The sequence below is a fragment of the Hemiscyllium ocellatum genome, chromosome 6 (genome assembly GCF_020745735.1).
Source record: "Hemiscyllium ocellatum isolate sHemOce1 chromosome 6, sHemOce1.pat.X.cur, whole genome shotgun sequence".
Classification (NCBI taxonomy): Eukaryota; Metazoa; Chordata; class Chondrichthyes; order Orectolobiformes; family Hemiscylliidae; genus Hemiscyllium; species Hemiscyllium ocellatum.
This window is the reverse complement of record NC_083406.1, coordinates 75231735-75250442: the sequence shown is the minus strand read 5'-3', so window position 1 is coordinate 75250442 and position 18708 is coordinate 75231735. Positions and strand designations below refer to the sequence as shown.

The 18708-nt window shown below is 40.0% G+C and overlaps 1 protein-coding gene across 1 annotated transcript in view; it reads right to left on the bottom strand.

The window, feature by feature from the left end:
• Positions 1-18708, bottom strand: part of dync2h1 (dynein cytoplasmic 2 heavy chain 1) — a 561613-nt gene that overhangs the window by 189577 nt on the left and 353328 nt on the right. Inside the window, exons 72-73 of the mRNA XM_060826048.1 lie at positions 3969-4034; positions 1546-1596 (exon numbers count right to left, since the gene is read on the bottom strand). Coding sequence (XP_060682031.1) covers positions 1546-1596; positions 3969-4034 — 117 coding nt within the window. The remainder of the gene's footprint in view (positions 1-1545; positions 1597-3968; positions 4035-18708) is intronic.

The window sequence follows — 18708 nt, the reverse complement described above, 5'->3', positions numbered from 1 at the left end:
TTTGTAAATATGTCACACTGTTACTATAACCTCCTGCCAGTGACAACCACCTGATGAAGGAGCAGCGCTCCAAAAGCTAGTGCTTCATTCAAATCATCACTGCCAGTGATGGAATTGAAGTACTTGTTTACATTTGCTATCCAATTAGCCTACAAAGCAGTAAAAACATCTTGCTTCAACTAATTTCTATGCTTCCCAAATTCCTATAACATTTTGCATTTATTCATGAACATGAAGTGATTAAAGTGAGAACTGTTTTCCAATTGCACCTCCAACTATCCTAGTCTTTTTTTTAAACGACAATTCACCCAAGAATTATGCTTGGCCTCAGCTCTATTACATGCAATAGTATGGGAGATAGACTTTTTATTTAGGAAAATATGTCTAGTGCTATATCGAACATGTATATGGAAGAATATGGTTTCTGAAGGACCATTTTCGCTTTTAAATGAACAAATGTAAATGGTCAGGTCTATGACTTTGTAACATAACAGCATTTTACTGGTGACAATATGAAGACCTATTTTTGGTTGAAGGGATTAATCAGTTACAAATAAAAGCAGAAAGTGCTGGTGAAATACAGCTAGTCTGGCAGCACTGTCAAAGAAATAAACAGTTAACATTTCAAGTTCAATATAACTCTCCTTTGAATTGAAGGGGGCTGGAAAATACTGTGCTGACAGTAGAGGGGGAGGAATGATGGGTGCCCAGAGCAAAAGCTAAAGGGAATAGAGGAGATACATAAATGAAAAAAAGAGATTAATGATTGGTGTTAATGGACTCAAAATGCTAACTTTGTTTCTTTCTCCACAGATGCTGCCAGATCTGTTGCATTTCTCTGGTACTTTCTTATTGCTCATCTCTAGCATCTATAATACTTTGTGTTTATATCAGTTACAAATGGTTTTATTTTCTACAACATGAAAGTCAATTGATGCAATGGTATTGTTGCTTGGACTAAATGGTAATTACAAGTCTTTCACATTTCTATCTCAGTCCAGTTTTCATGTACTGTTATACATGGCACATGAAAACACAGACGGCACAGAAGGTTCCTCAGTGTAATTTTGGATAATGATGAATCAGAAATTGATTTTGATTAGAGTGAACTGGGGAGATTTCCACACAACAACCAAGATATCACATCAAAGAACTTAATATTTAATTCTGCCATTGCCAATTTTGCATAGCGATGTCTTTGGGATAGGCAGCCCTGGTGGCACACACATTGTTTTTCACATCAGTGTGGACCCAATGCTATTTACATTTCAGCTGGATGGAATTTGCACGTGCACCTGATGTTTCAGTACTCCATATTCAAATAAATGTCTCTCGTTACTGCATACAGATCACATGTTTTCCACATACAGTTGAGCAGGCCTACATTAATAAGACCAAGTGTCAAAATGAATAGGGGCTTTGACTTATGTGGCTGGCTGGTGCTCTCTACTGGCAGACTCTGTGAATATCTCACTGAGAATAACTATTCACTCTAATAAACTCAAAAATAAGAACAAAGGAACCAATGGTCAAATTAACACTTACGGATTTTCGAAGCATATCTCCAACAATCAAACCAGTAAATGCATCCCATTCCTTAAAGAAAGAGAAAAATTTAAATATACGGCATTATAGTCTACATTTTAACTTTTTTTTTAAAAGAGAGAAATTGCTGAACTATAACTTTTCACACCTTAGCTTTAGCTTGGCAAAATTAGAAACATTACTTGTCCAGGAATGGTAAAATCCACAAACAGGACTGCCCAGGCAGACCCATTGTTGCTACTTGCTCCTGCCCCACAGAACTCACGTCTTCCTAACTCAACTAGATTTTTTTCTCCCCTTGTCCAATCCCTTCCCAAAAACATCCGCGATTCTTCCAACACCTTATGTCAGTTTGAAAATTTCTGATTTACAGGCTCCAGCCTCCTCCTCTTTACCATGGACCTGCAACCCCTTTATACATTCATTGCCTATCAGGATGGTCTCAGGCCTCTCTGCTTCTTCCTGGAAACAAGGCCTGAACCACCCTCGCTCCACCACCACCCTCCTCTGCCTGGCTGAGCTTGTCTTCACTCTAAGCAACCTCTCTTTCAACGCCTCTCACTTTCTCAGGTCAGAGGGGTGACCATGGTTATGCTCGGGGCCCCAGTTATGACTGTTTCTTTGTTGAGTTTGTGGACCATTCCTTACTCCAGTCCTATTTCAGCCTCCACCCACAACTCTTCTTCTAGTACATTAATGACACCATCGATGCTGCTTTCTTTTCTCTTCCAAAATTGGAAAAGTTTATCAATTTCACTTCCAATCTCCATGCTGCTCTCACCTGGTCCATCTCAGACTCCTCCCTTCCCTTCCTCAACATTTCTGTTGCCATTTCTGGGGATAATCTGGCTACCAATATCCTGACTTCCACAGTGATGTTGACAATACATTCTCACACCCTACTTCCTGTAATGACAATTCCATTCTCTCAGTTTCTTCATCACTATCACATCTGTTCCAACCATGCTAACTTCTACAAGGAAACTTCCAAAATGTCTACAATCTTCCTCAACCAAGGATCCCCCACTACTGTGACAGGGCCCTCAGACTTCTCTAACCCATCTCCTACAATTCGGCTCTCACTCTCTCTCTTACCTTCTACAACATTAGGGCAGCATGCTGGCTCAGTGGTTAGCACTGCTGCCTTATAGCACCAGGGACCCAGGTTCGGTTCCAGCCATGGGTGACTGTCAGTGTAGAGTTTGCACATTCTCTCCATGTCTGTGTGGGTTTCCTCCGGGTGCTCCGGTTTCCTCCCAGAATCCAAAGATGTGCAAGTTAGGTGAATTGGCCATGCTAAATTGCCCACAATGTTAGTGCATTAGTTAGGGGTAAATATAGGGGAGAAGAATGGGTCTGGGTGGGTTATTGTTCGGTGGGGCAGTGTGGACTTGTTGGGCCGAAGGACCTGTATCCATACTGTAGGGAATCTAATCTAATCAAAACATTATTAAGGTACCCCTGGTCCTCACTTACACTCCAGCAGCATCCAGATCAAAGAATCATTAGAAACCATTTCTGCCATCTCCAGCAGGATGCCATCACTAGACCATATTCCCCTCCCCTCTCTTGTCAGCTTTCCTCAAAGTCTACGCGTCCTTCACTCCCAACACAACACATTCCCACAGCCCTACGGCACCTTCCACTGCAACCACAGAAGGTGTAACATGTGCCCATTTACTTCCTCCTTTTTCACTATCCAAGTGCTCAAATGCATCTTTCAGGTGAAGCAGCATTTTACCTGCATTTCACTCAATCTAGTCTACTGTACCTGCTTCTCACAATATTATCTCTTCTACATTGGGCAAATGATATGCAGACTAAGTGCACACCACATTAATTGTTCAGACAGTGGGTGGTTGCCTATTACAAACAGGGATAATTTAAAATTAATTTGGACAACTCATCATGGAAATATTCAACATAGATTCAATATAATGCTAGAAGTCATACCATAGCTATGGTGTTAGACTGAAATAACAAAGTTCAAATAGTCGAGCAGAAAAGATTAAGGAGCCATCTGATTAATACATACAAAATTTTGAAAAAGCTGAAACAGGTCAGCGGAGTGAAAGGATTAGATGGCGACGGTAACGAAGGGCATAAAGTTAATAGTTTTGGAGGAAGAAAATTGAACTATTTTATCATATAACAGGTTCTTACAGTATGGAATGCATTAACAGAAGTGGTTACTAAAGCCTGGCCAAAACAACTACCAAGAAGAAATTAGATATACAATAAATAGAAATGCATTACAGAGTTTGCTGAAATAGATACAACTGAGGTACAGTGTGTCAACTGTCAGTATACAATGGTCAAACATCTGATCTAAGGCAATGTCTTGTTTACTGTAAGGACTGCTTGACCAGTAAAAATACCAATGGTAAACACCTGCAATAAAAATGACTAGTTTCATTTCTTACATTTTCTTGGAAGAGTTCTGGGTGCATTCCACGTACAAAGTGCAAAGCAAACATAAGTTGATCAGCCTGCAACAAAAGGAACCAATTATAAATGACTTGGCAATGAAATGCAAGAACATTTGAATTCCCAGCTCCTACTTATGCAGCACCTTTAAGGTAATAAAACATTTCAAAGCATTTCACTGGAGCATCATACAATAAAATTAAACAGCAAGTCACAGAAGGCTATTTTAAGAAAAATCCCCATGTTTGGACAAAGAGATTGCATTGTGCAGTGCCTTAAAAGTTTAAAGAAATAAGAGAGATAGAGTATCTGAGATGTTCAGATAGGAAATTGTCGAGATTAGGATCTAGGCAGCTAAAGGTATGGCCACCAATAGTGGAACAATAAAAATGGGAATGCATATAAAGTCAGAATTAGATAACTCAAAGGATTATGATGCGTGAGGGGATTGCAGAGATATGGAAGAATCTGAAATAAGGATCAGAATATTAAAATTAAGGTGTTCTGGTTCTGGAGGTCAGTCATCTTAGTGAGGACATCACTACAGGAGTTTCTCAGGGTCATTTCCTAGGTTAACCATCCATAGTTGCTTCCTAAATGACCTCCCATTCATCATAACATCCAAAGTGGGGATGTTTACTGATGATTGCACCATTCACAACTTTTCATATATTGAAGCAGTCCACATCCAAATCCAGCAAGATGTGGACAATATCCAGACTTGGGTTGACAAGTGACAAGTAAAACTCATGTTGCATAAGTATTTAGGTAATGACCATCGGCAACGAAAAATGACCATTGTCCCTGGATATTAACTACATTAAATGCCACATTATCAATATCCTGAAAGCTACCATTGACTAGAAACTGAAGTGGACTAACCAGATAAATAGCATGGCTACAAGAGCAGGTCAGAGGCGAGTAATCCTATAGCAAGTAACTCATCTCCTTACTCCCCAGTATCAGTCCATCATCTACAAGGCCCAAGTTTAGAGTGTGATAAAATACGCTCCACAACCACGACCAGGTGCAAAAAACCCAAGAGGTTCAACACCATCCAGAACAAAGCAGCCTCTTTTGTTCACATGCCACCTCACATCTTCAGCATTCACTCCAGCATTGATGCACAATGACACCAGTACAATAACTCATCAAAGCTCTCTCAAAAACACCTTCTGAACCTGTCAACATTTGCATCTAGAAGGACACGGGCAGATTATCAAGTGAAAACCACAACCCGCAAGCTTGGTTCCAAGCCACACAGAATCCTCAGAATTCACATGACACCAGGTTACAGTCCAACAGCTTTATTTGAAATCACAAGCTTTTGCAGTACTGCTCTTTTGTCAGATAACTTCACCTGATGGAGGAGCAGCACTCCGAAAGCTTGTGATTTCAACTAAACCTGTTGGACTATAACCTGGTGTCGTGTGAATTCTGACTTTGTTCACCTCTGTCCCACACCGGCAGTTCCACATCATACATAACATCCTGACTTCAAAATTTATCACTATTCGGTCAAATCCTGGGACACCTTCCCTAACAGTACTGAAGATGTTCCTCCAGCACATGGACAACAGTGGTTGAAGGATGCATCAAACCACCACCTCCCCAAGGGAATTAAGGATGGCTAATTATTGCTGGCCTTGCCAACAATGCTCACATCCCACAAATGAATTTTAAAACAGGGACCGAGATAAGTCAGATTTTCATCTTTTGTGATGGATACCACAAATCCCTAATGCTCCTGATTAAAGATCCATTTTCTGTTCTGGGAGTACCCTCCTGCCATAACCTGTAGAGAAGGTCAATGGCTACCAATACACATTTCACTGTTGTGTTTGATGAGGATGTAAGAGAAATAGCTTTTTTCAGTTTGTGAATGCCTGATTTCATTAATTTCATTAGCATTTTAAAGGATTGCCATTATTATCATTTGACACATCATGGCAGTGCTTTCTGTGTACCAAAGCAGTGAGTTTTAAAGGCGCAGCCTATGACACATCATTAAATCAATAGGAAAATCAAACCAGAAATGTCACTTAAATCATTTAAACCAGCGGAGGACTTTATTGTCTGGAGAAAAGCCTTTAATGCATCTGATCCCCTACCTGGTCAATTTAATGGTTGCTTAAAATTTAAAATCAGGGCCCGATTATCAATCACTGGATTGAAAATGTACTTAAGCATACTACATGCATAACTAAATACCTTTATCATACACCAGCCAAACATTTTTTAAACATAAAACAGAAAGAACAGGGGATGCTGGAAATTTTAAACATACCTGCCATTATAAATTATATTAAGCTTTTTTCAACATGTCTGCCAAAAGGTGCTGAACTTTATGCAATTACCAGCAAACATTCCCACTTCTGACCTTATGATGGAGAGAAGGTCTTTGATGTAGCAGCTGAAGGTTGTTGGGCCAAGAACACTACCCTGAGGAACTCCTGCAGAGATGCCCCGAGCTGAGATGACTGACCCTCAACAATCACAGCCTTGATATCAAGGGCTGTCACTCTCACCTCATCTCTGAAATTCAGCTCTTTTGTCCATGTTTGAGACACAACTATAAAGAACTTAAGAGCTAAGCCCTGGGTAAAACCTAAACAGAGCATCACTGAGCAGGTTAGCGTTGAGCAGATGCTGATTGAAAGCCTTGGTGATGATACCTTTCATCACTTTAATGATAATCAAGAGTAAATTGATGGGGTGGTAATTGGTCACGTTGGATTTGTCCTGCTTTTTATGTACAGGACACACTTGGGCAATTTTTCACATTGTCTGATGAATGTAAGTGTTGTAACTATACTGGAGCAGTTTGGCTAGGAGGGAGCAGCAAATTCTGGAGCACAAGTCTTTAGTTGCCATTCTATTGTCAGAATGTAGTCATGGCCCATTGTCTTTGAGGTCTCAAATGCCTCCAACCATTTCTTGACATCATGTGGAATGAATCTAATTGGCTGAATACTGATTTTTGTGATGTGGGACCACTGGAGAAGGCCAAGAGGGATCATCCACTCATTGCTTCTGGCTGAAAATTGCTGCAAATGTTTCAGTCTTACTTTTGCACTTCTGTGTTGAGCTCTTCCATCATTGAGATTGGGGATATTTGTGGACCTATCTCCTGCAGTAAGTTGTTTAATTGTGCACCATCATTCTCAACTGCAGAGCTTAGATCTCATTCGTTGGTTATGGGATCTCTGAGCTCTGCTGATCACTTGCTGCATAAGCAGTTTGGTATGCATTTGATAGTTTCACTAAGTTGACACCTCATTTTTAGGTACGTCTGCTGCTGCTTCTGGCATGCCCTCCTGCACTCTCCACTGAACCAGGATTAATGATCGTAATGATTGTGTGCGGGATATGCTGGGCCATCAGGTAGCAGATTGTGTTGGAGTACAATTCTGTTGCTCTTGCTGGACAAGAACACCTTATGAATGCCCAGTCTTGATTTCCTCGATTTGTTTCATTTAAAACAGTGATAGTGCTACACAACACGATGGAGGTTACTCTCAATGTGAAGATGGAACTTCAACTCCAGCCAACAGATTGATAAGTATGAAGTCAAGTACGCTTTTCTGATTTGTTGGTTCCCTCATCACCAGCCACAGACCCAGTCTAGCAGCTTTTGGACCCAACTAGCTCAATCAGTAGTACTGCTAAAGCTGAATCACTCTTGGTAGTGGACACTGAAGTTCCCCCACCCAGAGTACATTTTGCATCCTTGCCAAGCTCAGTGCTTCCTTTAAATGTTGTTCAACATGAGGGAAGCTGAGGGAGAAGTGTATGTAGTAATCAGCAGGAGGTTTCCTTACCCAAGTTTAATCTGAAGTCAGGAGACTTCATGGGGTCTGCAGTCAATGTCGAGAACTCCAAGGGCAACACCCTCTGACTGCATACCACTGTGCCGCCACCTCTTCTGGTTCTATCCTGCTGATGGGACAGGACATATTCAGGGATGGTGATGATAGCATCTGAGATATTCTCTGTCAGCTATGATTTCATAAGTATAACTATGTCAGGTTGGTGCTTGACTTGTCTGTGACACAGTTCTCCCAATATTGACACTAGCCCCCCCATATGTTAGTAAGGAGGACTTTGCAGTATCAGCAGGGCTGTTTCAAGTGTGGAAAGGGTCAAAAAGTATAGCGCTAGAAAAACACAGCAGGCCAGACAGCATCCAAGGAGCATGGTATTTTCCGGTGTCTAGGTTAAAGATGGGTCGTCCATCCAGTTTAATTTCTTTGTTGCGGTCTTGTAAGAATTAATACAACGGAGTAGCTTGCCAAACCATTTCAGAGGGCAATTGAGCATTAACCAAATTGCTCTGGGTCTGGAATCAGAAGTAGGTCAGACCAGGTGATGATGACAAAAATTATTCCCTGAAGGACATCAGTGAAACTGATGGGATTTTTCTGACAATCAACGATGATTTCATGGACATCAGTATATTCTTCATTCCAGATTTTTCAAGAAGTTAATTCAAATTCCACCATCTACCACACGAACTCGGGTGCCGAGAACATTAGCCAAGTTTCTGGATTAATAGTCAAGCCAATTAATAGTCAATACCACTAGGCCATCACCTTTCTATCTTTCTGTTTGAATCCCTCTCATATTTGGCTTTTCTACCTAATTTTGTGCTGTCTGCAAATTTGGCTATATTTGCTACCTTCCTCTAAGTCATTACTATATATATATATTGCCAACAATTGTAGTCCTAGCACTAATCCCTGTGGAAGAACCCCACTGGTTACAGATCATCATGAAAAAGAACATCTTATTCCCACGCGCTGTTTCCTACCCATTAGCCAATTCTCTATCCATGTCAATGTAACACCTGCAACACCATGGACTCTTACGACAACTTTTTGTAAGTTACCTTGACAAATGCCTTTTAGAAGTTCAAATACAGCACATCTACTGGTTCCCCGCTATCCATTCTGGTTGAGACTGACTTGACAAACTCTAATAAATTAGTCAAACATGATTTCCCTTTCATGAAGCTATACTGACTCTCTTTGATGACAAAACTTTTCAAAATGTTCTACTATTACTTCCTGAATAATTGGCTACAATATTTTACAACAATACATATTAGGCTAATTGGCCAATAGTTACCTACTTTTTGCCTCCCTCCCTTTTTGAAAAGTGTCTCATTGGCAACTTTTTATCTACGAGCACTTCTCCAGGATCTAAGGGTTTTTAGGAAGTTTCAACCAAGTCTACGTAGCTATTTCTTTCAGCACTGGGGGCTTATCTGCCTTTAACACCATTAGTTTATCTTATACTACTTCTTTAGTGATAGTGACAGTGCTTAATTTCTCCCCCATGTTCTTTAGTATTAATGGAATGTCCAAAATAGCCTCCACCATTAGGACTGATGCAAAATTATCTGTTTACCTACCGTGCCATTTTCTTGTTCCTCATAATTATCTCACCAGATTCATTTTCTTAAAGGGTCTATATTCATTTTGACCCCTTTCCTCTTGCCTGCTTGGCTTTGTATTTTCTCTCTCACTATTATCTTTTTAGACTTCCTTTGCTGAATTCTGAATTTATTCCAATCTTCGTGGCTATCACTGACTCTTGCCTCCTTATATGTTTTTCTTTCAACTTATTACTGTTCTTACCTTCTTTGCTCAGCCCTAGTGGTTTATCACTCTCTTAGAATCTTTCCTCCATACTGGGATATATTTTTGCTGCGAGTCACAAATTTCCTTTTTAAAAGTTTGCCAATGCTTGCTTACTGTCTTTCCTGCTAATTTATCCATTCAATCTAGTTTCACTAACTCTGTCCTCATTTTTTCCAACCAGTACTTTCACTAACTCTGCCGAAATTTCATTGTAATACCCTTTAAGTTAAACACAATCGTTTCCGACCCAAATTTCTCACTGTTACTCCTCCACCTCAATTCAAACGTGGATAAAGGTATGACACTCAGGCCTATAATTTGGCAAAAATGGAGGAAGGATAGATGCAATACGAAGTAGAAATAATTTAAATCAGCTGTGATTTTTTCAAAAATTTAGAGTTTTTTTTAAACTAGTGGCATGTGGGTATTGGTCTGTGAGCATGAGAGGGTTTTACAATTAACTTGTGAGCATTTATAAATCTATGAAATTTTGAAACCAGTACAAGAGAGATAGTTCCAGGTATGCTGAGGGGAATCTATTTGCAATGTGGACAGATTAAATATTAGAGAGTTTTAAGCTGCTTTTAGCTATAAGGATCAGAGATGCATTTTATTTTTCCTTTGGAATAGCATCTATTGGAAAACATTTTGGTTTCAGTTTGCAGAAGTTGGTTGCATGAAACATGTTCTCCTTGAGCAAGGATTTAGTTCAGAAAAGATGGGAATAGTTACTTCAGTGTAAGATTTTATACTCAGTTGTGTGAATGCCCAAGGAAGAGTCTACAAGATCCTCAAAATCAGGAATTGAAAGCAACATTTGTGTCAAACTTATAGAGAGACGGGAATTCTCTCCTTGGTGTTTGAATACCATAAAGGGATACTGTTGGGATAGATGGGAGTTTTACTGCACTTTCAAGTTTTTTCAATTTGTATTATTTGTAGATAGCTTGCTGCTCTGTTTTATCTTCATTTTGTTTTTTCTAATAATCTCCTGTTATTATTAAAATCAAAATGTTTATGTTTCTGTGAAAGATCACCTTTTTTGTGAAATGATCTGCCAAGCTTGGATTTCAGTCTGTAATCATCTTATCCAGTAACAATATCAGTTGTGAAGTGGGCGGCACGGTGGCACAGTGGTTAGCACTGCTGCCTCACAGCGCCTGAAGACCCGGGTTCAATTCCCGACTCAGGCGACTGACTGTGTGGAGTTTGCACGTTCTCCCCGTGTCTGCGTGGGTTTCCTCCGGGTGCTCCGGTTTCCTCCCACAGTCCAAAGATGTGCGGGTCAGGTGAATTGGCCATGCTAAATTGCCCGTAGTGTTAGGTAAGGGGTAATGTAAGGGTATGGGTGGGTTTCGCTTTGGCGGGTCGGTGTGGACTTGTTGGGCCGAAGGGCCTGTTTCCACACTGTAAGTCTAATCACAGTGTACATGCCAAAACTGCACTTTCAGGTGGTATTGTCAACTGGCAGCATGTAAATAAGAAACAGTTGTGTACCAAGAATAGATCTTTGACATCCAAATGAAACCTACTAGTTTTACCAGTGGTGCACAACGGTGAAGAGGCTTTAGAACAGGATGATATGGCCAACCATATCACAGACTGCAGACCGATCAAGAAGGACAAACAGGGATTAGTTTACCTTTGCCACAGTCACATCAGACTTCAATCATGACTTTGGTAACAGTCATGAGGCACAGACAGAAACCTGATGCAATGGATTTAATCATGGGGCTCCAGCAAGGATAGATGCGTATTTAGAACATAGAACATAGAAAAATACAGCGCAGTACAGGCCCTTCGGCCCTCGATGTTGCGCTGATCCAAACCCACCTAACCTACACTAGCCCACTTTCCTCCATATGCCTATCCAATGCCCGTTTAAATGCCCATAAAGAGGGAGAGTCCACCACTGTTACTGGCAGGGCATTCCATGAATTCACGACTCGCTGAGTAAAGAATCTACCCCTAACATCAGTCCTATACCTACCACCCCTTAATTTAAAGCTATGCCCCCTCATAATAGCTGACTCCATACGTGGAAAAAGGTTCTCATGGTCAACCCTGTCTAAACCCCTAATCATCTTGTACATCTCTATCAAGTCACTCCCAAACCTTCTTTTCTCCAATGAAAACAGCCCCAAGTGCCTCAGCCTTTCCTCATACAATCTTCCTACCATACCAGGCAACATCCTGGTATTTGGAAAGTGACAACACATTCAAGGGCTTTGGAAGGCAAAGGGAGGTTAGAGATGTGGTGGTTGTTTGCAAGAACAGAAGATTCAAGGGATTATTTTTGGGAGAGAGGGTAATTATGGCATATTTTAAAGACAGACATAGAGCACCTAAAGAGTTAGCTTCATTAACATTATCAAGGAATGTTAGTAAAGGAGGGAAACATGTGCATCCAGCAGTTTCATGGGAATATGGTTAATTGTGTAAGAGAAAGTTTGCTTGGGCAAATTGAGTTTGGAAGATCGTGAATGGAGATAGAAAAGAAATTGGGGAAAAAGGCACTGTTAGGGAAATAGCATGAGGGAACTTTAGAAGAAATTTATTCCAGTAGGTTGGTGGGAGGAAAGGGGCAGAAGCAGTTGATCAAATGGTTTCATTATTGGTGACAAAGAAGTCCAAATATTTTTTGGATTTTTAAAAAAAACTCATGTAGAAAGATACTTTCTTTTTACAAAGTACTTCTTGAGAAAAGTGAGTTCATCAAGGTTAAAAAGTCTTATTGCTGGGTATTTCTTTATCAGGTACTTAAGTAGAGTACAAAACCTCCACTTATAAGTCATGTATTTAGAGAAATTCCTTCTATGCCAGCCCCTGGTGCATCAACATTTCTCCTTGGAATGAATAGAATTTTTAAAAATTCATTCATGGAATGAAGGCATTACTGGCTAGGTTTTATTTATTGCACATTCCTTATTGCCCAACGGGCAGTTAAGATTCAACCACATTGCTAGAGTCATATGTGAGCCAGACCAGGTAAGAATGGTAAGTTCCTTCCCTAAAAGACATTAGGCAACAAGATAGGTTTTTCTGAGAATCAGCAATGGATTCATGCTTATCATTAGGTTCTTAATTCCAGATTTGTTTTACATTGAGTCCAAATTTGTTGTGTTGGGACTTGAATGCAGGTCCACAGAATATTATCTGGATAATACAACTAGGTTGTCACTTCCCCTGAATTGCATTAATCATTCTTTAAATGATCAGCTACTGAAATAAAGAGATCATTCAAACAAATGAAAAATACTGTGGCTATTGAAAAGCTGAACATGCTTTGTGGTCTGTGGCAATGCAGAGGAGCAGCCTTCAGGGAAGTCATGGATCTTGAAGAGATTGAATTCCTGTCATGACACAGCACCACTATAGAAGGGTAGCCTCTGGCCACAGCCTTGTCGAGGTGAGTGGACAAGCCTTTTAAACTTCCCTGCAGCATTAGCATTTTGTCGGGGAGGCTGCCCTCTCAGAAGCTGGCCAGTTCAGGCACTGCAGGGTCCCACAAGTTCCTAGTTTTCCATGATCATCTGTCTTAATTGCTTTCGGTCAATAAATTGGAAGCAGGCATGTAAGATAGGTAGCCTTTCTAGCCCCGATCCTCCCACAAAATCTCTCTCTCTCTCATACACTCACTCACACATGGGAATGTAAATTATGTCCACGACTTTGCAATCAGTAGTATGACATCAGTTTCAATAAAGACCATTCAGCATCCACGAATGATCATCAGTAAAATTGTTATTAAAAATTACCATGATTGGAAAACGTACTTGAATAAATGGTTTTGTGTTACCTTTGCTTAAAACAAACTTCAGTAAATATGCTAAGATTTACAAAACCAGACTGAGATAAAGGGACTGACATTTGAGGAGAGGTGAAATCAGATAGGATTATTATATTCATTGGCGTTCACAAGTGTGTGTGTGTGTGTGTGTGTGTGTGTGTGTGTGTGTGTGTGTGTGTGTTGGAGGGTGGAGGGTCTCAGAGAATTTCTAACAGGAATAAACGGGGAAGATGCATGAAGATGTCCCCAGTGACAGGGTTGTCCAGAACTAGGGGCTGAGATGAAGAAAAATTTCTTCACCCAGGGAGTGATGAACTGTGAACTGCACTATCACAGAAAGCATTTGAGGTCAAAACATGAATTCAAGGAGTTGGATATATCACTTACAGTTAAAAATATCATATGAAAATTGGAGAAAAGCAGGTACAGACGATTGAGTTGCATGATCAGAATGAAGAGTGGAGTGGGCTCAGCAGACCAAATGGCCTATTTTCTATGTATCTATAACACTTGTGTTCATTAACCACTCAAGTTATCCTATAACTCTCTGCAAAAAATATTTGTTGGCTGAAAGGCAGAGACATTACCACTGCAACACAAGAGTCCTTTATTTAACTGCCTGCATTTAGTTGGTTGCACTCAATAATTATGATTTATTACATCTTATTGATTTTGGAACGACGGTCACAGTTATTCTCGGAGAATGTTAAAACTGAAGTTTCATGATCAGTGATAAACATTGTTAGCTGATAATATTTCAAGATATCATCAAAATATTTGAAGCTAAATGAAAAGAGTAGACTTTTATATTAAATTATACCAAAAAAGAATCCGCATTCTGCACTGAGAGCAACCAATCTATGCTTCACTGCAGCCTTCTCCTGTAACTCCTCATTCAGCATGACATTTCATTCCTTTCTCCGGCCTATGTGTTCCTACCCTTCCATTAATTCCATCCATATTCTTCACCTCAGCTGCTCACTTGCAAGTTTCACGTTTCAAAACTCTGGGTAAAGTGACTGCTTCTAAATTCCCTATTTGTTTCATTTATTGGTGCAACAATACTATAGCTATAAGAGGTGTATTTTGACTTTATTTTATATAAAGAGAGATTCAGATAGAGATGCTGAGCAGTCTGTTCAAAGCCAATCTAGTAAACAGTTCGTGAGGTCTTAGGGTTTTAATTATTAAAAGTTGGATCAATGGAAGCAACATGGAGTCAGGTTCAAACAGAATTGTTGGGATTTTGGAAGATGCCATGTATCCTCTCAGCTACACCAAAAAGCTTGAGTTCTCCCTTTGCCAGAATTTTCTTGGTGTTATTTCCTCCTGGACTGGAGAAACATTGCATTTGAGAGAAACCATTTTACTGAATTTGCTTTTGCCAAAGTGTGTATTGATGGAATGATACTACATTGGAAATATTGTTGTTTAGTAGTTAAATAATCTATTATTTCTATAAAGGTTTCCATTAAAGTTAAAGTTTGGCCAATTCTTCTTTCTTTCATTTGTATTTAACTGTAGAGTAAGAATAAAGCCTATTTTGCTTTAAGCCGAGTAGCATAACCAATTGAATTACATCTAGAAATCAGCACTTTATACTTGCCATTAAATAAAATGTTAGGGTCAAGGGTATCTCCTTGATATATTTGAAGGGTGTTTGGTCTGACGCCTCAGAGTGTCCTCTACCTCTGTTTGTCTCTAGAAGTGGCAATATTCTATCTGTGCCTATTCAATGGAAGTTAAAAATCACACAACACAGGTTATAGCCCAACGGGTTTATTTGGAAGCAGTTTTCAGAACGCTGCTCCTTCATCAGGTAGCTGTGATATTTATATTCTATGAAAACCTTTCATAATATTAATGGCCTCTATTTAATCACTTCTCAGCTTTCCCTTGGCAAGAAAAGAGGGATGTAGCCTATTCATCCTTTCTTGATAAGTAAACCTTGGTGTATGAGTATCTTTCCTGCACTTTTCTTGCATCTTCTCAGTGCCTCTGCCTCCTTTTGATATTTTAGCAAATAGAATACAGCCAGCAGAACCTCTAACTGAGGCTTGATTCAAGTTTAAAATATAATTTCTACACTTCAATTCTGCCACTCTAAAAATATGCCCGAGCACTTGGTTTATGTTTTGTAATGCCCTTGGCTTAAAAAGCGATTTCAGGAATAAATGTGTCCCTTATCTTTGTGGAGTACTGACATAATATAGTAACGTCTCATTACTGTATTGATTACTTTTACTACAAAATCAGGTTTTTCCAAAGCTTTTAACATTCAAATAATAGAAAGCTATTTTCTTGACGAATTATTTAGCATTTCTATTAGAAGGTTGGCTCAGTATTAACTTGATAAGGTTAAAGTCCCGACCATTTTATATTAGTTCCATGAAAGTTACTTCCAGTCACTTGCAATTTGAAAGACCAAGAGCTAGATTTATCAAAATCCACAATTTTTTTTTTAAAAGTGGAATTTGCACAAATCCCTCTCCTTACAGATGTAAAATTTGCTGAAAAGGGCAAAGAGTATGGACTATGATTCACACAGAAGACCATTTGAGTTTGGTGCTGAGTTCAAAGAGAACTCATTTTGTCTCAAGAGGGCCATAACAACAAGGCAGAAGTCATGAATTGATGGAGCATAAGGAAACATAATTTAAGGGCAGATTAAGGTCTGTCTAACTGTCATGATCTGAAGTTTTATAAACCATCCAATTTCTAAATTTAAAAATGTAGCTATCATGTTAAAATAAATGTCTATTGGATTACTTTGAGAGATAGGTCATTTAGTGCAGGTCAGAAAAAGAAAATTAGCTTCTGCTGCGTAATTTCAATAGAGTTCTTCACTGATACTTCCACAAAGCCAAGTATTATGTCATAATGAATGCTTGGCTGAGTTTCTAAAATTACCCATGTCACAGCAGGCTGATTCAAGCTCAATATAGAGTCATACAACATCGAAACATACCTTTCAGTCCATCTCATCCATACTGACTGGGTTTCCTAAACTAAACTAATCTCATTTGTCCCTGTTTGGCTCATATCCCTGTAAATCTTTCCTATTCATGTACCTGTCCAAGTGTCTTTCAAATGTTGTAATTGTACTCACCTCTACCACTTCCTCTGACAGGTCATTCCTTATACATCCACCCTCTGCACGAAAATGCTGTCCCTCGGTCCCTTTTAAACCTTTCCCCTCTCATCTTAAAAATATGCCCTCTCATGTTAGACTCTACTACCCTGTGGAAAAGACTTTGGCTATCAATTTTATCTATGCCTCTCATGATTTTATAAACCTTTATAAGATTACCCCTCCCAGTCTCTGACACACCAGGGAAAAATGTCTCAGCGTATCCAGTCTCTCCCTGTAACTCAAACACTCAAGTCTCCGTAACATGTTTGTACATCATTTTTACACCCTTTCCAGTTGAATAACATCTTTCCTATAGCAGTGTGACCAGAATTGTGCACAATACTCCAAAACATGCCTCACCAACGTCTTGTACAGCCCTCACATGACGTATCAACTCCTATACTCAATGCTTTGACCAATGAAGCCAAATGCCTTCTTCACCATTCTGCCTACCTGTGATGCCACTTTCAATGAATTATGCACCTGCACGCCTAGGTCTCTCTGTTCGACAAAAGTCCCCAGGGCCCTACAACTAACTGTGTAAATCCTTTCCTAGTTTGTTTTACCAAAATGCAACACATCACACTTATCTAAATTGAACTCCACCTACCACTCCTCTGCCCAGTTAATCAAGATCTTGCTGTACTCTGAGGCAACCTTCCTTATCGTCCACTTTACAACAATTTTGGTATCATCCACAAACTTACTAATCATATCTCCTATATTCTCATCCAAATCATGTATAAGAATGATGAACAGCAGTGGATCCAACACCGATCCTTGATTGGTCACGGGCCTCCAGTCTAAACAACTACTGTTGTTGTGGTTCTGTTCGCCGAGCTGGACGTTTTTGCTGCAAACGTTTCGTTCCCTGGCTAGGGAACATCATCAGTGCTATTGGAGCCTCCTGTGAAGTGCTGCTTTGATGTTTCTTCCGGTATTTATAGTGGTTTGTTCTTGCCGCTTCCGGGTGTCAGTTTCAGCTGTAGTAGTTTGTATGTGGGGTCCAGGTCGATGTGTCTGTTGATGGATGTTCTTGCCGCTTCCGGGTGTCAGTTTCAGCTGTAGTGGTTTGTATATGGGGTCCAGGTCCATGTGTCTGTTAATGGAATTTGTGGATGAACTCGTCCACAAACTCCATTAACAGACACATGGACCTGGACCCCATATACAAACCACTACAGCTGAAACTGACACCCGGAAGCGGCAAGAACATCCATCAACAGACACATCGACCTGGACCCCACATACAAACTACTACAGCTGAAACTGACACCCGGAAGCGGCAAGAACAAACCACTATAAATACCGGAAGAAACATCAAAGCAGCGCTTCACAGGAGGCTCCAATAGCACTGATGATGTTCCCTAGCCAGGGAACGAAACGTTTGCAGCAAAAACTTCCAGCTCGGCGAACAGAACCACAACAACGGACACCCGAGCTACAAATCTTCAACCAGACTTTAAACAACTAACTTTGACCCCCCACTCTGTGTCTCCTACCATCAATCAAATTTTGTATCCACTTGGCATGCTCACCCTGGATTCCATGTGGTCTAACCTTGCTAACCAGTCTACCACATGGATCCTTGTTGAAGGCCTTGTTGAAGCCCATGTAGACAATGTATACTGCACTACATTTATCACTACGTTAAAAAAAATTATTAACTTGTTGGTTTACCTTGACTGTAGCCTGAATAAAAGTTTGATTGTAAACATAATGAACACTTCAGATTTAAAAAGTTTTAAATGCGTTTATGAATGGAAGATTTCTTTTCATTATGAGAGTGTTCATTAGACAGTGAAAGATTTATTTGCTTCTTCTCCACAGTTCCTGAAGTTTTCCTACTGGGTGAATAGATATGGTGGTATAAGCAGGTATGAAATGGCACTGAATTTGGAAAGAAGAGTGTGAGGGCCGTGAATGGAAGGGAGGCATAATTGCCATTGAGTTAGCATGGGAGTATGACAGGCTATAGGAAATGTTTGGGGTTGGCAGGTATGAGAAGGGGTGGCAAGAAGGCATATCAATTTCTGAAACAGTTGGATCACTGACCAAAAGAACCAGGTGGGCCTTGTAATCAGCCTGCTTCAGCACTCGCTGACTCTTGGAGTCAGCCACTCTGTGCTTCTGGGCTTAATGAGGCCAGATCACAATCCAACCAACACTTC